Below are 22,126 nucleotides of genomic sequence, written 5' to 3'. Positions count from 1 at the left end.
TGAATTGGTTTCTCGCTTTTTTGAAAGAAATGTAATCATCATGAGAACAGGAATTTAGCCACCTTTTCTCAAGTTGGCGACGATGTCTCTTAAGAACGTTTAGAGATGATGTAAACCAGGGTCTTGGGGTTTAACTGTGATGAGTTTTGTTCTAACAGGTGCGTGTTTATCCAGAAGTGAGATTAGCGTACCGTTGTAACAATCAATAAGTGACTGTAAATCATTTTGATTGTCATTGTGTAAAGCAGAGTTAACCAGGTCCTCTTTGAATTTATCCATGTTAATACTGTTTATGCACCTAAACTTGATCAATTTGCGTTCAAAATCAACAGGAATTAGTTTGACATTCGCGTGTATGAAGCAATGGTCAGAGATGAAATGGTCAGCATGGACTGTGGCCACATCAAGGCTGCCATGACATCTGGTTATCATCAGGTCAAGTGTATGGCACGAAATATGGGTTGGGAAGCACACTTTATTTTCCAGATCAAAAGCATCTAGTAGTTCCAGAAAGTGCTTTGCATGAAAGTCATCATCGATGTCTATATGAATATTTAAATCACCTAATATAATAAGCTGATCAGGGCTTGATACCAAATTTTCCAACAGGTCGCTGAATTCCGACAAAAATGTAGAAAATGATACTGGGTGAGAAGCGGAGTAGGGGGGTCTGTAAACGACGACCACCCTTAGTCTGAGGTTTTTAAAAGAGAGTAAAGCCGTGCCCCCTCCGGTGCGGTTCAATCTGCAAACGTCCTTGAATACATAACCGTTCATGTTTAAAGAGTCCCGTATAAAGTCATCTTCCGTTTTTAGCCATGTCTCAGTGACAGCACAAATATCAATGCTATTATCAATCACGTGATCTTTAAATGTTTCAAGTTTGTTTCTGATAGATCTGGGATTTACACAACCAATAGTGAAAGAATGTCGAGTGCTCACCGGTAGGCTATTAGTCTTAGTAGAAATTTCAACCAAATTTGATGCATTTACCCCAGAACAGCTATCCAAAAATCTTGTTTTATGCTGTCCGCCTCGCTTGCCTCTTCTTGTGGGGACATTGTATTTCAAAATTCCCAAATCTTTCAGATAGTCATAAGCAGCGGGATTAAGTCGCTGAACCGGAGAAACGGAACAATAGGTGTTCAGCCGAAAAAAGTATTTTAGCTGTGTACTGTATAATGGTAGAGTTGTTACTATGACAACACATAGTGCTAGGGTAACAATTTACAAAAACAGCAGATAACGATAAAAGCATGCAAGACAGCAAATTCGGCATAATCTGGACAGTTCCGCGAGACACAGAATCCGATAGAAAAAGATGTCTCCAAAAATATATGCAAAAACAAAACAGAATGTCAAACGAGACAACCACAGGTAAATCAATAATATAAAGTTATCCACAACTTAAAAGTTTGAGTAAAAGTCGAATCGTAAAAGAAACAAAATGGAGCAAAAATGGAGCAAAATCATAGAGCAAAAGTAGGATGCAGCCTCACACGGCGCAACGTTGCTTCTTGCTATTTGAAATATAAGCATATATTTGATACTGGAGAGATTTTATGTCCCTTTTTTCATTTTGCTGAAATTTCCATTCATCATACCCCTTTGCTTGTATTTCCCTTTTCAATGGTTGTGTAAATAAACCATCAGATATCATTGATAGTTATTCAACCATACATTGGGTGGATGCGAAATTATGAGGGTTTACTGCAAAAATTGGCCTAATTTTGGACACCAAAATGTGATATTATGAAAATGGCTGTAATTGAGATGCACTTTTCTTAGTTTTTCTCATGTTATTATGCCTTGACTTTGCAATTTCTATTCAAGTTAAAGCAGAGCTTCAATTACACTTGCAAATTTCAGTCACCCATGCTCATCAACTGCTGAAAAATAAAGATCTTCATCTTTGTTAACGTACATATTTTTGGTGTCCTCCTGCATCACATACGTTAAGTGGTGGCAACTTTTCATGATTATAACCTAATCACACACTGCACAGTAGTGTACTAGGGATTGCAAGTCCCAGAAACTCACTACTCATGCTGAGAATAGGTCTAATGGCATCTCAGAGGACAAATTCATTCAAAAATACATGTGAAAAAAAACTTGTAATTGGTTGTTAAACTGTACAAATTGTTCGGTGTCCTCAACATAACATACGTTAAATGGGCATTATTTCACTATCAACTGATAGTTTTGAATATCAAAACATTTGCAACTGATCAACACCCCACATACACTGATAGTAAACCATTCTTTCACTGCTAGCAGTTCAATTCCTCTGTATCAGTCACAATTTGTGTGTGGTGTCCTCATTTCTAGCCTGCATAACATACGTTAACTGTGAAAATCTATTTTAGGCCCATGTCAGGAATTCTCACAGAATATTCAACTCACTTAATATTTCACCATGTTTGAAATAGAATTAAACTATTTCCATCATTCAATGAGTCTAAAACATGGTTTTAGAACATCTGTTAACGTATGTGATGGTGTCTCATTTTTTGGTGTCTTCATAACATACGTTAACAATATGCACTTTGAATGTAAATTATTGAGAAGACTGGGAACTTCCATGCTAGGAAACACTTCATTCCATGTAGTTCTAAGGTACTCTATGTAACTAGTTGATGAAATTTGTCATTGAGCCAGTGGCTAAGTTCTATAACTCCAAATTCCTGTTGTGTTGTTAATGTATGTTATGGTGTCCTAAATGATCAGCCTCATTAACTTACAATGGAATATGATAAGAACTTCATTTTTTTTTTGTGTCATAAGATATCATTTGACATTGCTCATATATATTCCCCTTCACTTTAATGGAGAAGGGGCTATGTTTATAGACAACTGTAGGACACCGAGTCACATACGTTAACATCATCACTTGTCCTTTTTATTTGCCTCAAATCCACCTTTCTCAATACTGTATTATCTTTTAACATGACTAATTGTGTTCGACATTCACCGGAGAACCAGAATCAGCACTCAAATAGATACCTTTGTGTAATTCATTTTTAACATGCATGTCACACTTTAGTAACCCAGTATCAAATAATGACTTATATTGAGTAAAACATGTTTTTTCAGAATTTGACCCCTGGTGAATTCAAACAATCATTGACCTCCGCCCACAACATTAGGCTACTTGTACTAAATGTGAGTATTTAAATAACAAATATACGATAAATATAAATAACAAATATACGATCTGTCGAAGCTGCCCTTGCGATATTATGTTTAGGAAGGTGTGTTAAAGTACAGAGACAGGTAAGAGGGGAGTGAAGTAAAAATTTGGCATTTTTTCACTTCACATGACCTTTGACCTCCACTAAAAGCAATAACAGGCTCCTTCAATTCGATATGGTACATCTACGACCAAATATGAGATTTGTCCAAGGTTCCCTTCTTGCAATATCAATATGTTTATAAGGTTTTCACAATTTGACTTCCAATGACCCCAAATGACCTTTGACCTCCACCAAAAACTATTGCCTTTTTGTACTTAATATCCTACTTCTACACACCAAATATGAAATTGGTCTAACCATCCCTTCTTCAGATATCGTTTTTACTAGCTGGGCGTCAAAAATGCAACCACACACACACGAGCACACGCTTACACCCACCCACATACACGCCATCATCAATCCAAAGGTTACGATTATCATCGAAACCAAAAAACAAGAATCTTGTAACGTCAACACTGACACATAAAAATATACAATTCTTCCATTGCATTTTGATGGGTATCCTGTGAATTGCAACTGAAGCACCATCACATGATATCATCAACATACTCTGTCATACAAATGCTAGTACAGTAGCTGGCATTGACATGTTGGTGGCTGACATTTATCTGCTACAACGTTGTAAATTATAAACTTATGTTGATGCTTTACAAACTCTCTACAAATCCTTTGTACTGAGGATATAAAATGATGTGATAACTATACAATTAAAAACAAGCATGAAGTACAACAGAGGTTAAGTTTGCTGTTAAGAAAGTTAAACTCTGCCTGCCCAGCCGAGCCCCATTCCCCCTCCACTAACAAAAACAAATAATTATGGGGACGAACGGACGGACGAGCGGTTGGATGGATGAATCGATAGATGGATGAATGGATAAATAATAACAATAAATACAATTTCATGTGTGCTAAACACTTCCACAGCAGCTTAGCAACATGAATTTCCAAAACAGTACTGTTTCTTTGTTTCATGTCATTGATTTCAGATTTAAGAAAGAAAAGAGAAGAGAAAGTCTATAGTAAAGTTTGTGGTTTCTTGTTGAAAAAAATTTCTTTTATTTTGATTGATGAACAGCAACTGAGTTGAATGAAAGAAAGAAAGGATCAGTCTGCGTACAGATTCTGTAACAATTACAGACACATAGATGGTCAAATTCAGTAAGTGGACTTAGCAGACCATTATGCAGATATGGTTTGCTTAGTACATGTATACAAGTTATCAAGTCTTCACAACAAATTCTTTGAAATCACTCAATATAAAATGGCTCGCACAGCAAAAATCTATTCACCAACTTAACTTTCACTCACGACAATTGACAATGCCAATTTAATCTCTGTACTATACTGTTACAGAGGCCAATAGAAAAGTAATCTAACTTTACATGCTATTTTGCTAGAAATAGAGGCCACAGGCTCTAAATGTCCTTCATAAAATGATCTTTCTGTGTAATATACTCAAACTGTAAACACTACAAGAAGAGAAAATAAAATTAAGTGAAATATGTCACACAATTATCATAATGATAACAACACCTATCTATTTGTATCAAATAATGTCCAACCTAACATTGGCAACTTGTGTGTACCAAACTTTTACTAGTTGTTACTTCCCTACAGACTTTGGGCCCATATCAAGCAATTCTTTTACACATTGTAAATTTTGGCTTGAGAAGAAATTCTGAACTTTTTGCAAAAAACTAGTGTTTGCACTGGTTATCCGGGTACCCGCACGACGCGATACTACTCGGTTCCTAATTTATTACCCGAATCCTACGCAAAGTGTGATTTAAAAATTTTTTTTTGCAAACCTACGATTAGGCAGATTTCCTATTGACTTAGTGTGGTGTAAGGCTTACATGTGGTCGAAGATAACAGCAATAACGAAGGTACCCGCCTGGCGCGATACTACCCGGTTCCTAATTTATTACCCGAATTCTGCACAAAGTGTGATTTAAAAAAAAATTGCAAACCAATGGTTAGGCAGATTTCCCATTGACTTAGTGTGGTGTTAGGCTACCATGTGGTTGAAGATAACAGCAATAACGAAAGTATTCCATGGATATCTCATAACTGCGTCACAATTTCAGCTAATAAACAAACAGCTAGGCTCGATTACCCCATTGACTTAGTGTGGTGTTAGGCAACCATGTGGTCGAACGTAACAGCAATAATGAATGTGTTCCATGGATATCTCATAACTGCGTCACAATTTCAGCGAATAAACAGATGGTTAGGCCAAGCTAGATTTCTTATTGACTTAGTGTGGTGTTAGGCTACCATGTGGAAGAAATTATTATTTATTCATTCGTTTACATCATAGAAGGAAAGGCTGACAAGGAATTTTACGACATGTTTATAGATTTTAGACGGGATCACTAAAATAAATAATCGCAAGTGGCTTTTTACTAATCGTTTATTCCAAATGCGATCAAATTGCGCGAATCGCGCAATCTCGCGGCTAATGCAAACCCTGGGCCTGCATAATAGATAGTAGTAACAACTGAGCTTAAGGAATATTTATACGGTCTGATCCAATAGACGTGGAGAGCAAGCATAAACAGCGGCGGCAGTGCGATGTTAGTACCATAGTAATGTTAATTATATTAAGTAATTAACAAGTTACTGAAAAAGAAAAAAAGAAAATATAAATTATTGAGGAAGGTTTCATACCTTATCTTACACCTACGTTTTTGAACATGAAAACATTGTCAGTAGAGAATATAATTCATTTATTATAGCATCCAATATGTAATTTCTTGAAAATCGTGATACACGAGGGTAACGGCTCTCGGGTACCCGGTTCCCGATTTTTGGACCCGTGTAAACACTACAAAAAACGATTATAAGAGGACAGCAAACATTTTTTCAAAAAACATGAAATTTAACTTCTTGTGTCGCAGGCGCATGGCCACAATAGCACTAGACAATATATGCCGAGCCCTTCATGAGATAACCACAAAGCTGTTCAAATTGGCTTTTCAGAACCTATAAATGAATGTGCACCATTTTTTTCTTGCATAAACCTAAATTCTATTACATACATACTTCTCATGTTCATTTCTCAGCTATAAAATGCAATTTTATTAAAATTGTACACAATGGTTTCATTATTGTTTTCAAATGGAAATTCAATTCTTTGTGAAGTTTGCAAAACAGCAAGTGAACATAAAAAAAAAATTCCCATATCATATGTGTGAATCGTTTTCAACAGTTCATTACCAGTTAATCTAAGTAGTTTAACGGAAGCAAAAACCAGATTTTGCTACTGCTTGACATTAACCAAGGAGTGCCAAGTAAACCAACTTATTTATTCCAAATAAATTTATGAGTTTCCAATGAATAAATGAGACCATTTGTAAATGCGCCCTTAATACCACTATTACAGTTTACCTGCCTCCGGCATTTTTATAGGCTCTCGCAGTAGATCACAGGAAATTGAGCTGTGCAAGTGACTTTGGCCTTGTTCACACGTAAGACATACTTGTACTTCAAGTTCGCAAGGGCGATTAATTCCCTTGTGTGAATGCTCTCGTGCTCCTACTCCAAGTCCACGTGCGTTCTTGAGAATAATCCTCCTTTTGAGGTTTTTCCTCTCCCTCTTGCATTCTTAATAAATGTAATGTTAACGATCGCGGACTTATAATGACCCGAGATTTCCGTCTAAGTTATAATATCCACTCAATCCAGTGGAAATTTGGAGCGGATTTTTGAACGTGCAGTAGGCATACAGCATAGTTCACAAATCAGGTAAACCTACGCTGTGTTTGTTTGTTCAAGTACCAGACCGTTGCATTTCTTAACAGAAACACTACCTAACGACGCTATACGTTAAACCATTTCATTTTTCTTTGCACCGATTAACTGCAGAAAAGTCACCGTTAAGGTTGTGAGACTAAAACAAACTGAATGGACAGTCCACTTAAATCTAATAAACTATAGTTCATTGTAGGCCAAACTCACATGTTTTTGAAGAGGTCAAAATCAAAAATGTATGTTTTTTTTCCAAACGGATGATTTTGGAATCGGTTGCTACGGTAGTTACAAAAGGCTAAAACCATTACGTATGGCCTGCCTATAATGAAGTTACATTAGCCAATGCAAAGACTGTACTGTATTGGTCCCAAGTATGCTAGATATTTAAATATGGTCACCTGCGGTCAATATTCTAAAACTGTTTTTATTAAAAACCCTTGAGGAATTTTCCTCACTGGGACATTCAGCAATTTTGTAAGTTCCTTAAAAATGTCTAAGAACAATTTGGAGTGTATAGACCTCCATGAAAGTACTTTTTGAAAACTTCTAGCAATTAAAGTGTGCTACAATTTGGGGTCTATACTGACTACCTTTAACTGCACACCTTCGATGTTGGATAAGCCTCAAATACGATATCAGCAGTAAAACAGTGATTAGAAAGATCATTCGCTCATCAATTTGAAGGGTTTGTAAGAAATTTGAATCTGGGTTTACTTGTAATGGTATATAGTGGTACCGTTGTACGGATTGGTTTGAAATTTAAAAACAGTATATACTGTTATGTGCAATGATTGAGAGTCTGGCGCAATGGTGTACGGAGTACGTACCAAAATAGTACAGCACATGTGGCAAATGGCAAACCACAGGGAAACGTAAACAGCTGATATGACCTTCACACGCCTGTGCGGATCATTAATCTCGCAAGCGGACTTAATACGAAACTCACTCTTGCTTTATTAAGACGTGTCATGTTCGTAATTGATAATCCTCTTCGCGGACTTAATATCAATAATCGCCCTTGTGTTCTTATATGTGAACAAGGCCTTTTCCACGCTCGTTTCCTTTGCTACGCGTTGCAAATTGATTACATAACACAGGCTAACGTTCCAGACTAATAACCTTAAAAGGTGAAGAAGTGGGCAGTGGCGAAAAATGAACGGCAATCTTACTAAAGGGTGGCTTCTCAAATGAGTGCTATAACACAATGATAGACAGTTATTACACTTGTAACATTAAACATTGACATGTGAAAAGTAAGCATTGATTGCCCAGAAAAGCCATTATAGGAGTGCTTCTCCTAACTTGCTTCAAAGTTGCTTAGGCCTAGTACAGCTTTAACAAAAATATATTTTTGCTGCTTAGTTGTGTGTTTATTAGTTTTCGTAGTTTTCTACTGCAGTAAATGCAAGTACATTAATTCAATTTCACGGTAACATTGAACCTTAAGCCACATTATGTAGACATACTCAGAATGTTTCATAATCTGTCATCTTTTGACTAGTGCATATGGTGCTACATATGATATGCTTGCTTACAAGATTTACAAGAATTTGCGTGCTTGTACTTACTGACATATCACATTAAAAAAAGCAGCAGAGAACTTCCTACATAGCACCTAATCAAATAACAAGTTTGAAGCTCAAGCAAGCTCTGTACAGTTGGTTTGTTTGTATATGTACAGAAAACACCTGTTTTACTCTGTAAAATGTATCAGAGTACAAGATGATCTGTGATGCCATCATGAGACCTTTTAGTTATACGCTATTATAATCTTCACGTTGAGTTATACTTAAAATATGATACATTTGAAATGTTTGCTCAGCTGTTAATATTGTCTGTTAAATTATTTGAACAGTTCAATGTCTTTGTGTAAATATTATTTTCTTCTGTGGATTAGTGATAAAATATTATTCAGCTTAATTGACATGATGACATCATTCATTCTACATTGGCAAATTATCACCAACTTAATTTAATTGAAATCCTTCAACACACAAATTGCTACCAGGATGTGGTTTTAAGGTGCAGACGATGGTTAATATTTTTTTGTTAGGCAATCATCTTGGCCTTTGGAATATCCGTTGAATAACTACCTTATTGAAAAAAATTCAAACATGTTTATTTGCCTTGCAAATTTCTTACAAATAACTCCTGTCAGTGAATTTTTTTCAGTCAATTTGGGGTTAAAATTCCACCAATGTAATCACCATTCCGTGACAAAGGTATACAATGAATGCACTGAGTAACTATAGCGTGTACAGTTATATAGTGTGTGCTTCAACAGACTGTACTGAATTATATAAGGAAGTAAAGGAGGAAATACAAGTTTCAGCTACTTGTAGTCAGTTTGAGTAAAAGCAATGCAAAGCGATTAGGTATACATTTAAACCCTCCATAATGAAATGTGTCAAGGTATATAACTGCAAAGAAATAAACTTACAGGTGAGCATTTTACAACAGCTCACTTGATATAACTAATATGTGTAATGATTGCCTTAAACATACATAAATACAATGAAAAGGTTGTTATCATGTACCTTATAAAACCTAACCTAACTGACGGTTCCAATAAAAGTATCCAACTTACTCTGACAATTATTCCCACTCCATGCAGCTTGGCAGCCTCCAGTGTCACATTCTCCTGTAAATCTGTTACAGCTGCTTTGATTCTGACAGTGACAATCTTGTAAACAGCCAGCACCATATTTACCTGGTTCACACTCTGTAAAGAAACGATATGAGACTTGAGTGTTAGCTCTTTTACAATTTATTAGATTTGACTCATAGAAATTATTGATATGATCACAAGATCAAAAATATAGAATGTCTGTGCAAAAGGAGAGAGTACTATAGCAAACCACAATATGATCTAATATCATGATTATAGTATGACCTAGATTATAGCCAAATCCATTTCAATGCAAAGAATGTGTGCTATCCCATAAATTGTATTAATTTAACATTCGCTTGACAAGAATTTAATTTTCACCATGCAATAAAATTATGTCACACAAATAATTGGACACAGCAGATGGAGTCAATTATGCTGTGATTTGAAAGAATATATCTTTAAAACCCAACTATTGGTTAAAAAAAAACCAGAATTGGGAACAGTTATCAAGACTAAGATTTAAGCTAAATAATAAAGACTCTGTATTTCCCTCAACTGATTGCATCCCACCATTCATATTATCGTACAAAGTAAGTTACACTTATATACTAATACTCTTTTATAGGTAGCCAGAAAATTGCTTTCATTTTTTTCTTCTGCTTTCATTCCATGCAGTGATAAAGTCAATGCTTTCTCATACATGGTATACTTTGTTTTATGATAATCTAAATTCTGTTAGTATACTCTAAATTTTCTCATCATGTGGTTTCATACTGCACCACTGAGTTGATAGGCAAAGGAAATGAATTGAATCTAAAACTGTTACAGCACAAAATTGTATAAACACGAATAAGTGTACATGCTGACACACTATGCAGTACACTATACTGTACTTGATGCACATAATGAAACATGTACTGAACTATGAACTATCTGTACGTTATAAAATAAATTTTACATCCAGATAACCTCCAACTTTGACAAATGGTGAAAATTGCAGGTTCAGCTGGCGTGACTCATAGCAAATAAGCTAATTCTTTCTCAATCTTACTACCATATGGTAGTATGGCTCTCATTTGCAGACTCAAAATTTGGTTGATAATCACTTCCAAGAACCAAAAAGCATCAACAAAATACTCACCCACTGAACAACTAAGATTTTTGAATCCAGAGTTACATCTGCAACCAAAAGGATCTATGAGACAAAACAGTCTCCCTCCGCAACCGTCATCAGCTGCTCCATTTCCAATGGTACACTCAAACTCACAACAATAGCCAAACTTGTCAGGACCACACCCTGAAAGAAAACATTTTTGGAGTTGTTTTCACATTCAATGCAAAATTAATCAGCATTTTCTGCCTGAAATAAAGAAACCCACACCTGATTGTTTTAAAAAATGTATTTCATGTTGTTCCACTGTATGCCAAGAGAGATCTTCTTCAACTCATGTGCTACCTGTGACTACATCATGATATTTGTACAGAATATATAGTGTATATCACAGTCACATGTATAGTTTCCTTGCATAGGTGATGGGAAAGGCAGTGTAGAGTCACTTATTCACATACTGCTTCCTCTGATATGAATAATGTGAGACAATGTTGGCTATTTCAGCATCAGGTGTTTGTCCAAAAGATGAATTGTAGCTACTGTTCCTCTCATTCATATCCATAGTTCAGCAGTGTCTACTTAGTAAAATGTGGTGAAAGTTAAACTGTCCTTGGGCTTGTCGAAATTTCATTAAATTTAAATTTAGTGGTATTAATGGAGTTCACGCTATTAAACATTCTTTGGGCATAAACAAAATTTGATTAATGCAAGGTGCTACAGAAAAAGTTTAAGGACTACAATAAGTAAATAATAAGATTACCTGGGAACCAAATTTATTTTAACATCACCCAAAAAAATGGTAAATGGATGATCTATTGGGAACACTACTAACAAAGGCTGGGTTAAGAACTCCCAACCTAGTGGATGCGTTTTATAAATATTTCAAACTATATTACTTAGGTTTACTTGGAGGAATGGGAAGAGCAGGAATTAACAAAATAGTGTCCCATATTGCCAATCACTGTCATGCAAAGACAACCTGAAAGGAACAAGTTCACAGACAATTGAACAAACCTGTCAGACAGTTTTGTCCCATGAATCCAGGGGCACAGATACATCTTCCAGTTTCATCATCACAAACTCCTCCATTGTAACAATTGCCACAGATACCGGTACATCCTGGTGGACCCCATCTACCAGAACTACAAGCTGTTAACAGAAAGGAAAACCAAAGAGAACATAGTGGTGGAAATTATACAAAGGTGGTAACATATGATATTCCTTGAACGTTCATTTGGGGGGGGGGGAGGTGGAAGTTGGAGTGGAAGAGGAGAAGGGAGACAATTCTGGTTATCTATTTTGCTTACTGATTTAAAGCATTATTTATTAAAGGTATGTACAGTCAGAGGACTTCAAAAATTCAATTGCCAAAAATTGTTGACTTCCACATTTCTTTGACAATCCTTAATTGTGGCGAAAAGAAGCAGAAATGTTTGTAAGACGACATTAGTTAAATTTAAGACTAGGTCTTTGGATCACAATATATGTTAATCTGTAGGACAAGATTTACTCTACATACATAAAAAAGTATCCTCCAAATAAGAAAAACTATCGGGGATTTTGCTGGGTGTGGGCCGGCCGTATCCTACCAAACAAAACATGCAGACATTATTTTGCAAATGTTCCTCCTTTTAGACATCTGGTAACACATCATACCAGCATCAGTAATACATGGGCACCTCCATGCATCTGTTCATTTGACATGGATTGACCAATGTACAAGAAAATATTGGTGACAAAGACTAAAATATTTGTGATTTTAGTTGTAATCACAGGCTTCAAGTACTATATCTGAATCAATTAGTATAGCAAATACATTATTCTTACCACGGACAATCAATCTATTCAATCCATGGCGAGCTTGATTTCTTTGACGGCTAATATGACACTCATAGAGACCATTATCACCAGTAGCAGCTTCTCCGTTTATGATGTAATCATAGTCTTCACTCGTATCATCTTCAATTGAACTATTGATTCTCCATCTGGAATTTACCATATCAGGCCAATCCATGTCTATCTGGACCCCAGTATCTCCTGCATTAACAGTCTGAGTAAACTGTCCATTGACTGGAACAACATAAGCTGTAAAATAAAAGATTTTGACAATTCACATACTGTACATACTTTTACATTTTCTACATTTTCTGGTTTGTGTTCATTTATTTGCTATATTGTTCTGTGTTCCAAATGTCATGTCCTTTCAGATTGGTTCTAATGCAAGTTGACCATTTCATGTTTACTGTATAGAAGGGAATTGAAATGAAATTGGCAGCAAACCAAACAAAGTTAAGGAGAATTAAACCCTAGGGTTTTGCGGTGTTCACATTTTTCAGAATAAAATCATAATAATACCTAGTTAGAAAAACTTTCCCGGAAGTTTCCATTTTTTTTCTATACATGTGCATTATGTAAAGATCCATAATGCTACTTTGCAACTAACCGGGGAACATCAAAGGTGATGCTAGTGAGCCTTATATTCTGTTTCAAGAAAAGGAAGTTGCCCACTCACAACAAAATGAAAGTAAGAAATGTTAAGCAAAATAAAATTAAAGGTTTACTGTAATTTAGAATGTCTTAAAAATACTTTACACAACTGCAAAAAAAAACACACACAAATGAATTGACAAAATATGGCAATCAAAATGGTTTTGACGATGAATATCTTTTTCATCATATCAGGGAATAATTTATCCACGATCGCAGCACAAAATGCTAAGCTAATTGAGAAAATTGCAACACAAGTCCAAAGAATCAGAGATGAACAGAATTTTTTGTACACAGGAACCATTATATATACTAGAAAACAAGATTCTGAATCCTTCAAAACTGGTACACAAAATGTGAACACTAAATTACTCCCTACATAGTAACAACTATCATTACTGCTCTTCACAGTGACTTACGTTCACTTTGATTGGACATAAATTTTATTTTAGAAGCCCTCCATGTCTAAAGATTGTTTGGGGAAAATATTGATACCTTTGAATTTAGAATTGTATCCTTTGGAGCCAGAAATAAAGGGAGAAAGTAAAGAGAACAAACAGAAATACTGACAAAGGGTTTTCCTCTGTCAATGGTTGCATTGACTCTGTAAATAACATGTACTGCAGCGGACAATTGTTTAGAATGCTTAGATGTTGACGGTTGTTTACAATATGCCAGAATATAAGTTGTGTTAGCAGCCACGGTAATTATTTTAGAATTTGTGGAGTATTTGAGGTACAAGGAAGAGGATCTACTGTAAGTGCTGGACAAATATGACAAACAGGCAGGCTTGTACCTTGCATAGCCTGACAGTAGCAGTTAGTTATCAATGTGGCTCCCTTAAATGTCATTTTTGTAGCACTCTCGGTATTGAAAGTAACAGTATGGACACTTTTATAGGGCACTTCAAAAATAATTTTAAAAATCCTGAATACTCAGGGAAATATTTTTCTGACGAGCTATTTCACAAATGTTAGTTATTAGAAAGTTTACATGCAATACCCTAGTGTTTAATTCTCCTTTGAAACAAATAGTCATTTTGCAGCTCAGCAAGTACAGTAACAGCCACCTTTGTGGATCAATATAGTTGAACCACAATGGATGGCACCCTATGTTGGTGAAATATTATTCATATTCTAGATAAAACACGTTTAAGATACAATTGCAATAAATCCCAATTTTTAATATTTTCTAAATAGTTGGTGAAAGGTATCTACTGTAAGCTATTATCTAAGGGGCAGAGGCCAAACTTGTTTTATCCAAGTTTCACAAGATCTGGAACCTTGCAGGCAGCCCACATGGATTAACTCAGAATTCTCACAAATGCACAGTCAGCTTATAGCGCTATTGTTGCAACCGACATTCCTACACAACAATGAATTGTGATATCTTGAAACTTCAGCTCTGTTACATGTTAAAAAACATTTAATAATATGATACAAAACCACCATTGCTACTAGGCCTGAAATCAAGATAAAAATATCTTGTCTACTGTATATGGATTTCAACTGCCAGCAGAAAATATTTTGAGTGTCACGTTCCGATCTGAATTTTGCAGAGTTCTGCCATCATGATAATATTTGTACCAGTTACAAGTTTTAATATGCAAGTCCCTCAACCATATTTCAATCAACATTGTCATAAGTCACTTTTCCACATATGATTGATGTATAATTACTTGCATACACTGGATGCAATGTAACTTAAAGACTACTTTCATCTTGCTAAAATAGCTCATCAACTAAAAATATTTAAATGCCGACTAGCAATATCTAGCGATATCTAGGGATGAAAATCCCAAGATCTTCCCATAACTGAAGGCAGATAGGGAATAGAAGCCTTCAGTGTGTAATGAACTTGAAACTGTGCGTCTTTCAGCCTCCAAACTGTCTGTGTATAGTGTTCGGTTTCGGAAATATCTGGTATTTTTTCATTTCCTTCAACGAAGTTTTATTGTAACCATTATAAGAGGTTTTAATATTTGACACCAATAATTTAACTGTGTCTCGAATTTCCCTGACCAACATTCGTCATCATTCTTCCCTCTACTCGTGCAATTTGACCGGTTCGTTGGGGGTTGAATGAGGTTTTCTATATTGGTTGTCCATAGATGAATTTTTTTGCAACATTATGGGTATGTTTTAAAGTGAATTTATTCATAAGATATTCAAATTCTGAACAAATAATAAGCTTAAAACCTTGAAAAGTGGGGCTGACGGGTATTGTGGGCAGCGACGTAGAATCAACTACAAAAGCAATGATCCACAGGAGATGCGATGAGGTCGAATATGATGTGTGACTGGTGACAATCTTCAAAAGGTTATGGATGAAAAAAACTATTGGGAAACACTTGGTCCCCAGGCAAAAGTGTTAATCTGGTTGGTAATTTTCAAGCCAGAGAAGTGCAATTATCGGTGATCTGGGGGGGGGGGGGGGGTTTAAAACCAGAAATGTTTGTGTACCCTGCGCTTCTCTGCTTACATAGTAATTCGTGATCCCAGTTAGAAAATCCTGGATACGCGCCTGAATAATGCGTAGTTTTGAGATGTTTATGTTTGATTTATTTTTGCTATGTCAGTAGGCATGCTGAGCAACAACACACACACACACAAAAAGACATAATTGTTTTTTTGTTCAGGCTTTGTCATCAACAATAGTAGAGTCAATTTTCAACTTTGAACACAATTGAGGGTTTCTTTTGTTTATTTGTTAAGACTGTTTCCGTTATAAACAGCTGTACGTTTAGTAGTATTTCTGTATATGGTAGTTACATGTGGATAAGGATGTGTAGTACTAAGACGGTCAAATCTTCAAGAGTGCTAGCAGCTAGAATGGGGCTATTGTATTGGTAGACTATCCACAGGTGATAACTACTTCTGCCTCATATTTTTGCACTGATTCCATCAATGCATTGCTTCTGCACTCCATCAATTAGCTAAGATACTACTTATTAGTGTGATATTTCTGTGGTGTTACTTTAGACTTGTTTTAATCGGTTGTATAATTATTGTAGGGTATACATATACACTTACATACAGATGATAGAAACAAATCATTGTTACAAAAACGCAGTCACATTTTGAACATATTTTGTGTATTTGAGCTTAATTTATTAAACTCACCATTAAAATGCAGGAAGATAGTCATGATGGTAGTAGCCTCTCTATCGGCCTTCGTTGCTGTACAATTGAAAACACCAAATGCATTGCCTTTAGCAGAGGCAATGGAAACATTATATCCAGTTATGTTTGCAGGAAGTCCTGAGATCATGGTATCACTCACTGTGGGATCAGGATTGTTATTTCCTGTGTTATAAGCTCTACTTGAAGTCACAGCTGCATCATCATCTCCTGCTCCAAGATAACACTCAAAGTGAGGAAGAGGCTGAGTAGAAAAATTTCCAGCATCTTTTGACTTGAATGACATCACAGTCATCTGAACCTTATCTGAAAAATAACAATATTATAATGATGGTATATATATATATCCTAGTTACCTCTATTAACCAGGTTCCTCTTAAAACAGAACTCTCGTGGACAGACGGAAAGTTTTCCTAGAGTTTTCATCCATGTTTACTATTGCTCAGCTTGGAAATTTGCCGTGCAATATGTAACTTCAGCTTGCAAACGCAACTTTATAAATGGTTTAAACTAGTTCGCAAACAATTAATGCACAATTCAAGTGAATACATGAAGCCATCCATAGGAAGTTGAACAGATCACATATCATTGAGTTAATCACATCCAGGTTTGCTAATTAAAGTTCATGCTTGAAACACTCACAAAGTTTGCAATTGATTGTAAGTTGTAGATAACAGTAATACAATTCTAGTACATGTTATAAAGCTTAGCTTTTACTGTTAATGCAAGTCTAGTTCAACTGAATATTACTAGAGTCAGTAGATTATCAACACACCATGTGTAATGTACTGACAACTTGCATTTGTTTAGAAACAAGTGACTGCATGATTTATTTACCGAGCTGATAGTTTTCAACGGATTAAGAACAGGAAAGATTAAAACAATGAAACTTAGAAACTTTGTAGCTTCTTCGGTTGACCTACAGTATGAAATTTTTATAGGTTCTATTTGTAGTTGAACGCATGGCCTGCTTTGGAAAATTTCTCCAAAGGACCAGCTGGGCAAATTTTTAAGGATTTTGTCTGACATAATCCCTCGGACAACCAGGCCTTTGGTTGTCTGAACAGCAAATTTGGTCCAAAAAACTAACAATGACCAGTATGGGTGGATGTACACTGAAATAGACATGTGTACTGTCAGTTGGTGAATAGAAAAACCAGCTTTGGGGTGATGGCAATTCATAATTTTACCAACTTGGGCATATTTTCCATTCAATCTTATCTACTTTGATGTAAACACCCATAACTGATTTTGGTTGTCTGAACAGAAATTTGGTCATCATCAGACTATCGGACTACCATTGAAAATTTGCCCTGAAATGGCTACACTTTAATTCCTACCCAAGCTGCTGTGATAATTAATCAATCGGTCATATACTTTTACATTAATTACTGAAGGTCACTTTCAATGAACAGATTAACAATAGATTCAGCCACAGAATACTCAAATTTGAATTTCTTTGAATTGACTGGAAGACAACGTCACATAATTGAATGATTCGATCACCATAGTGTAATAGTCTCTTTGTGATAAGTCAATTTAGGGTCCAGACCAATAGTACAGTAATACTGAATATCTTACAAGTACACTTCAAGATAGGAAATTAATTTATTCATTCAAATCTTATAAAATACAAAAAGTGCAATGAAGAAGTGACATCTAGTGCGAAAGTATAATTTGCATGTTTGTACACTGTGTATGTAGCAGTTATCACAATTTTTGTTTTCTTCAAAGTATAAGGCAGTTGAAATTACGATGCTTAAAGTTAAAGACATGGAAATATGTACAATGTGAACTGCGTTAAATTGTATAATATCCTTATTATTTTAGAATATTCTTGGTTACAATGGCTGCCTCAAAGACTTTCAGGTTAAGGTTTATTTTCCTACACCATCCTACATCATTATACGATAACAGTACTATGCAGAGTAAATCATTAATATTCAGATACTAAAGGGACTGTATCAAAAAAGCATACATACAGTGCAAATGTAAACTCTACACTACTGCCACCTCCACCTCCTTCACAGAGCTTTTATAAACATACAGTGAAATTCGACTTATTACAGGTAACATTTTGAGCTTAGGAAGTACGTAATGTGTTTTGAAGGCATTGATAAGAATCTTATGTTCAAACAATTAACGAATTAAAAAAGTTTAGTAAACATCGATATCATGATGACTTGGATATGTGCAGGCAAGCTCTACACAGCTATAGTACTAGCGGCAAAGCTAGGCTATATTAACAATACACGTGTAGATATCCCAATTCCATGTTAAATATGAGAGCATTAATTACTGCAATAAATAAAACTTTAACAAGTTGTAACCAGTCTATTCCGAGTTTCGCGATATCAAACTTCCTTAGTTAATGACCACGACCCTTTAGAAAAAAAAGCAAAAAAGGAAAACCACAGTACACGATTATGTGATTTTGGTATAATATATTTGAAGGAAAGCATGGAACTGCCGAGTTGGTGAGGCTTCACTGTGTGATACACTTTCAACGGTAGGATAATATTAGGTTCATTAACACAAAAAACATGAAGAAAAAATTGTTTCGTGTCAGAATAACAATGCACTTAAGGTAGCGAAACACATCCTAAAGTATTTTCTTGTGGCATGTTCTACACGCTATCTTTCATAATTCGAAAATTTACAACAATTTAAGGAGTTTGAGACAAGGTTGCTGCTATATCGCTACCATGATTTGCAGCAAACAGTTTTCAGACTTTCACCTAACACCAGTTCGAAGATAGATGCTCGTCAACCTTAGATTTCCATTGAGTGAAAGATCGCTTTGATTTAGGCAGTGTTATGGAGTAATAATGCCATTTTACGTGTCCCGTTATGCAGCTTAAACACAAGATACATACTTGGGAAAGGGTACAAAGTCGCGCTTATCGTGTGCACTCAAGCGTGAGCGATATGCAGGCTGCATCATGAGCAGTTGTGTGCTGCTGGCTGGGCCTTCAAACAACGCCGGTTAAATTTGCAAGCCGTCCCTTATTAATCGTAGTAAAAACACGAACTCCAAAACATTTACTTAGTCTACATGTTTCTCACCTAAAGCATTTTGTCGTTGGGTTTGCTTTGCACTTAATGGGGTTCAAAAAAATTGAGAAGTGAAACGTACACTGTACCAAACATTATAAATTACAGCTGTCATATGTATTCAAATAATGTCCCACTTTGTAGCTTGAGATTCACCAAGGTACTGATACGAGTCCATGTTTCATCATTTGTTGTGATAATATTTAATCCTCTACCTGGTGTAACAGTCACAACGACACCCAGCTGTTGAGTGTGCCTCATCGAACGTTTTTTAGCACAAGGATTTCCTGTGTCAAAGAAGTTACCCACGGTAACATTTTCTGCCATACAACTTAAGTCATGGCTATATTTCTAGAGGGATGGAAGGGGAAAGGAATTATCAAAATCAGGGCCAGAGAGACATTTAGCCTATGAATGATGTGGATGGAATCATGACCATCATTGAAATACAAGATCTGAATATACTACTACTGCTACTGAGATACATAGTCTTATTTTATAGCTCTTAGCTCAAACTTACGAGGTCCAAGCCATAGGCTATAGCTCATTTCACAAACTCTCACTTTCAGAGATACCACTTACCTTTTCGTCCACATGTTCCCGTTTGAGCTACATTATACCGTAAAATGAAACAGATCACAGTCAGTAGGAGACAAACGTCAATAGGTGTCACACGAAACATTTTGGTAGTTTGTTAGACTTGTAATGCAAATATACAAGTATTCTTTAGTAAAGTCTTAGCCTTGGTAAGCTACTGGAAGTATACGTTGTTTTGCGAGAACGGGGCTTCTTCAATGAAATAAAATCATAAGGCTAGGCTTTTCGCATTAACTCCGGCTGGGCCTGACAAAGGCTAGCTTAGCCTTCAGTATGCCAGCAGTGGGCCATATAACGTAGATGTAGATTTGAACAGGATAAGACAAACGTGGAAAAGTTTGGTTTACACAGCTTCAGTACGCTCCCACTGTAACCAGTAATATCTCTTTACTAATATCTCAATAATTCAGTACTTACAAATTATGTTGCATTGTTACTACTTGTTTCCACTTGTTTTCAAGTAGATACTATATCTACGACTTCCTTATGCCCGCTTCGAAATGTTATAATACTGACGGCGTACTAATTTACACTTAAAAACGGAAGTTCTTTCCCAAAGTAAGACCCATCATATCACAATAATCGTACTGAATACTCAAACCTGGCACGTCATTATTTGTTTAACGCCCACACAAACAGCTTGGTGCTACAATTTGCTGATTGCAGCGAATATCGCAGTCGCTATAACGAGGAAGTGGGGTCATACAGTTGTAACACGAGTTACGCTGCATAACAATGTAATACCGTATTCCGTACGTTGACTCGCTGTACTTGGAAGTTGTAGATAGGTGAAATGTTTGACGCGAAAATAACATGCATGCTGCTAGACATGAAATGTTTTAGTGGAAATGGCTTGGTCATAAATAGCTTGGTTTTTTGCTCAGGCAAATCATACACGTTCCTCATGATGAATTCGCTGAGAGTGTGTCTCACTCATGCAGGTATTGAGTTTCAATTATGAGAGCACTAAGCTACATATAATGTCATATGCTATGAGGTTAATGAATGCAGAAGGTTAAAAAATGCCTGCATTTTTATCTAGAGCATACGTTTCATTTAGTTCAAACTTGTTATAGGCGGATATTAATGTTGTAGGCCTACCTGCAGATGCATGACATCAATACACATAATTTGATTTATTTCAATCTTCCTTTAATGAGGAGCGGGGATGTTGGGAGCTGGCCAGATGAAAATATTTATTATTTCTCTAGATATTTCGATTGCTACTGGTATATTTATTGCTTCCGTTTTAAGGATGATTTTGATTGGCACTCGGCTCATTTACCAATCAGGTTGGATTTTAGTATAGTACGTGCAAGTTTAACTTGTGATAGCGTCATAATGTCTTTCATGTGTATTTGCGATTAAAACAGCTCCTGAATTTACTCTGGTATGTCTTTTTTCAATAACATATGCTAACATCTCAAAATGCTGAAGTTCTTCAGTTTCACCAGTCAACTGTTTTACATAGGTTTCATTTTTGTATAGTTTTCCAACATGCCTTCTACATTCAATTAATATTAAAGTTGAGAAAAGAGTGTCATCATGAAATAATATTTGGTTTAGCCACCTGACTATTCAAAGCCATGCACAATGAGTATAGTCGATCAATGACAGGTGATCTAAAAACGGACTTATAACGTGTCTCCTTTATTGCTTCAGAGCACATTTACCTTTGTGTGCAAAAATGGTAGTATTTCTATTGTCCTCATCAAATTGAGCTCAATTAATGAAAATCGAAAGGGCTTGGTGGTATGACGTCATGAAAATGACCATCAAATAAGGAGAAAATATTTTGTTGTATATTCCTTTTCAAGGGCTACATTGAGAACTCAATCAATTACAAACGTACCAATTACAAATGTTAATATTTGGTAAATTATCCCTGAAAACATGCCTTATTATCTGCGCCGATAGTATACTTTTCTTCGTAGGTTGTTTGATATCATTTGCATATTTCGAAGTCAGAAGTCGAATAATATTCTATATATTCACGCTCATGATGACCGGTGATGAAGGAAAGGAATACTTTTGTAGATCAATTCACGCTGGAATATAATAATTCATAGCAAACTTGAAGTCAGTCCGTTCTCGTATTCTAGTATAGTTACATGTACTC

The 22,126-nt window shown here is 35.8% G+C and overlaps 1 protein-coding gene across 1 annotated transcript in view; it reads right to left on the bottom strand.

Moving 5' to 3' along the window:
- The window catches only part of LOC139982818 (uncharacterized), a 66,467-nt gene extending 46,327 nt beyond the window's left edge, over positions 1 to 20,140 (bottom strand). Inside the window, exons 1-6 of the mRNA XM_071995927.1 lie at positions 19,993 to 20,140; positions 16,339 to 16,662; positions 12,557 to 12,814; positions 11,744 to 11,878; positions 10,760 to 10,915; positions 9,595 to 9,729 (exon numbers count right to left, since the gene is read on the bottom strand). Coding sequence (XP_071852028.1) covers positions 9,595 to 9,729; positions 10,760 to 10,915; positions 11,744 to 11,878; positions 12,557 to 12,814; positions 16,339 to 16,662; positions 19,993 to 20,092 — 1,108 coding nt within the window. The 5' untranslated portion in view covers positions 20,093 to 20,140. The remainder of the gene's footprint in view (positions 1 to 9,594; positions 9,730 to 10,759; positions 10,916 to 11,743; positions 11,879 to 12,556; positions 12,815 to 16,338; positions 16,663 to 19,992) is intronic.
- Positions 20,141 to 22,126: the final 1,986 nt, after the last annotated feature.

The sequence above is a fragment of the Apostichopus japonicus genome, chromosome 2 (assembly GCF_037975245.1).
Source record: "Apostichopus japonicus isolate 1M-3 chromosome 2, ASM3797524v1, whole genome shotgun sequence".
NCBI classification, from domain to species: Eukaryota; Metazoa; Echinodermata; class Holothuroidea; order Aspidochirotida; family Stichopodidae; genus Apostichopus; species Apostichopus japonicus.
Note: the sequence above shows the minus strand (reverse complement) of the source record. Positions and strands in the feature narration are given on the sequence as shown.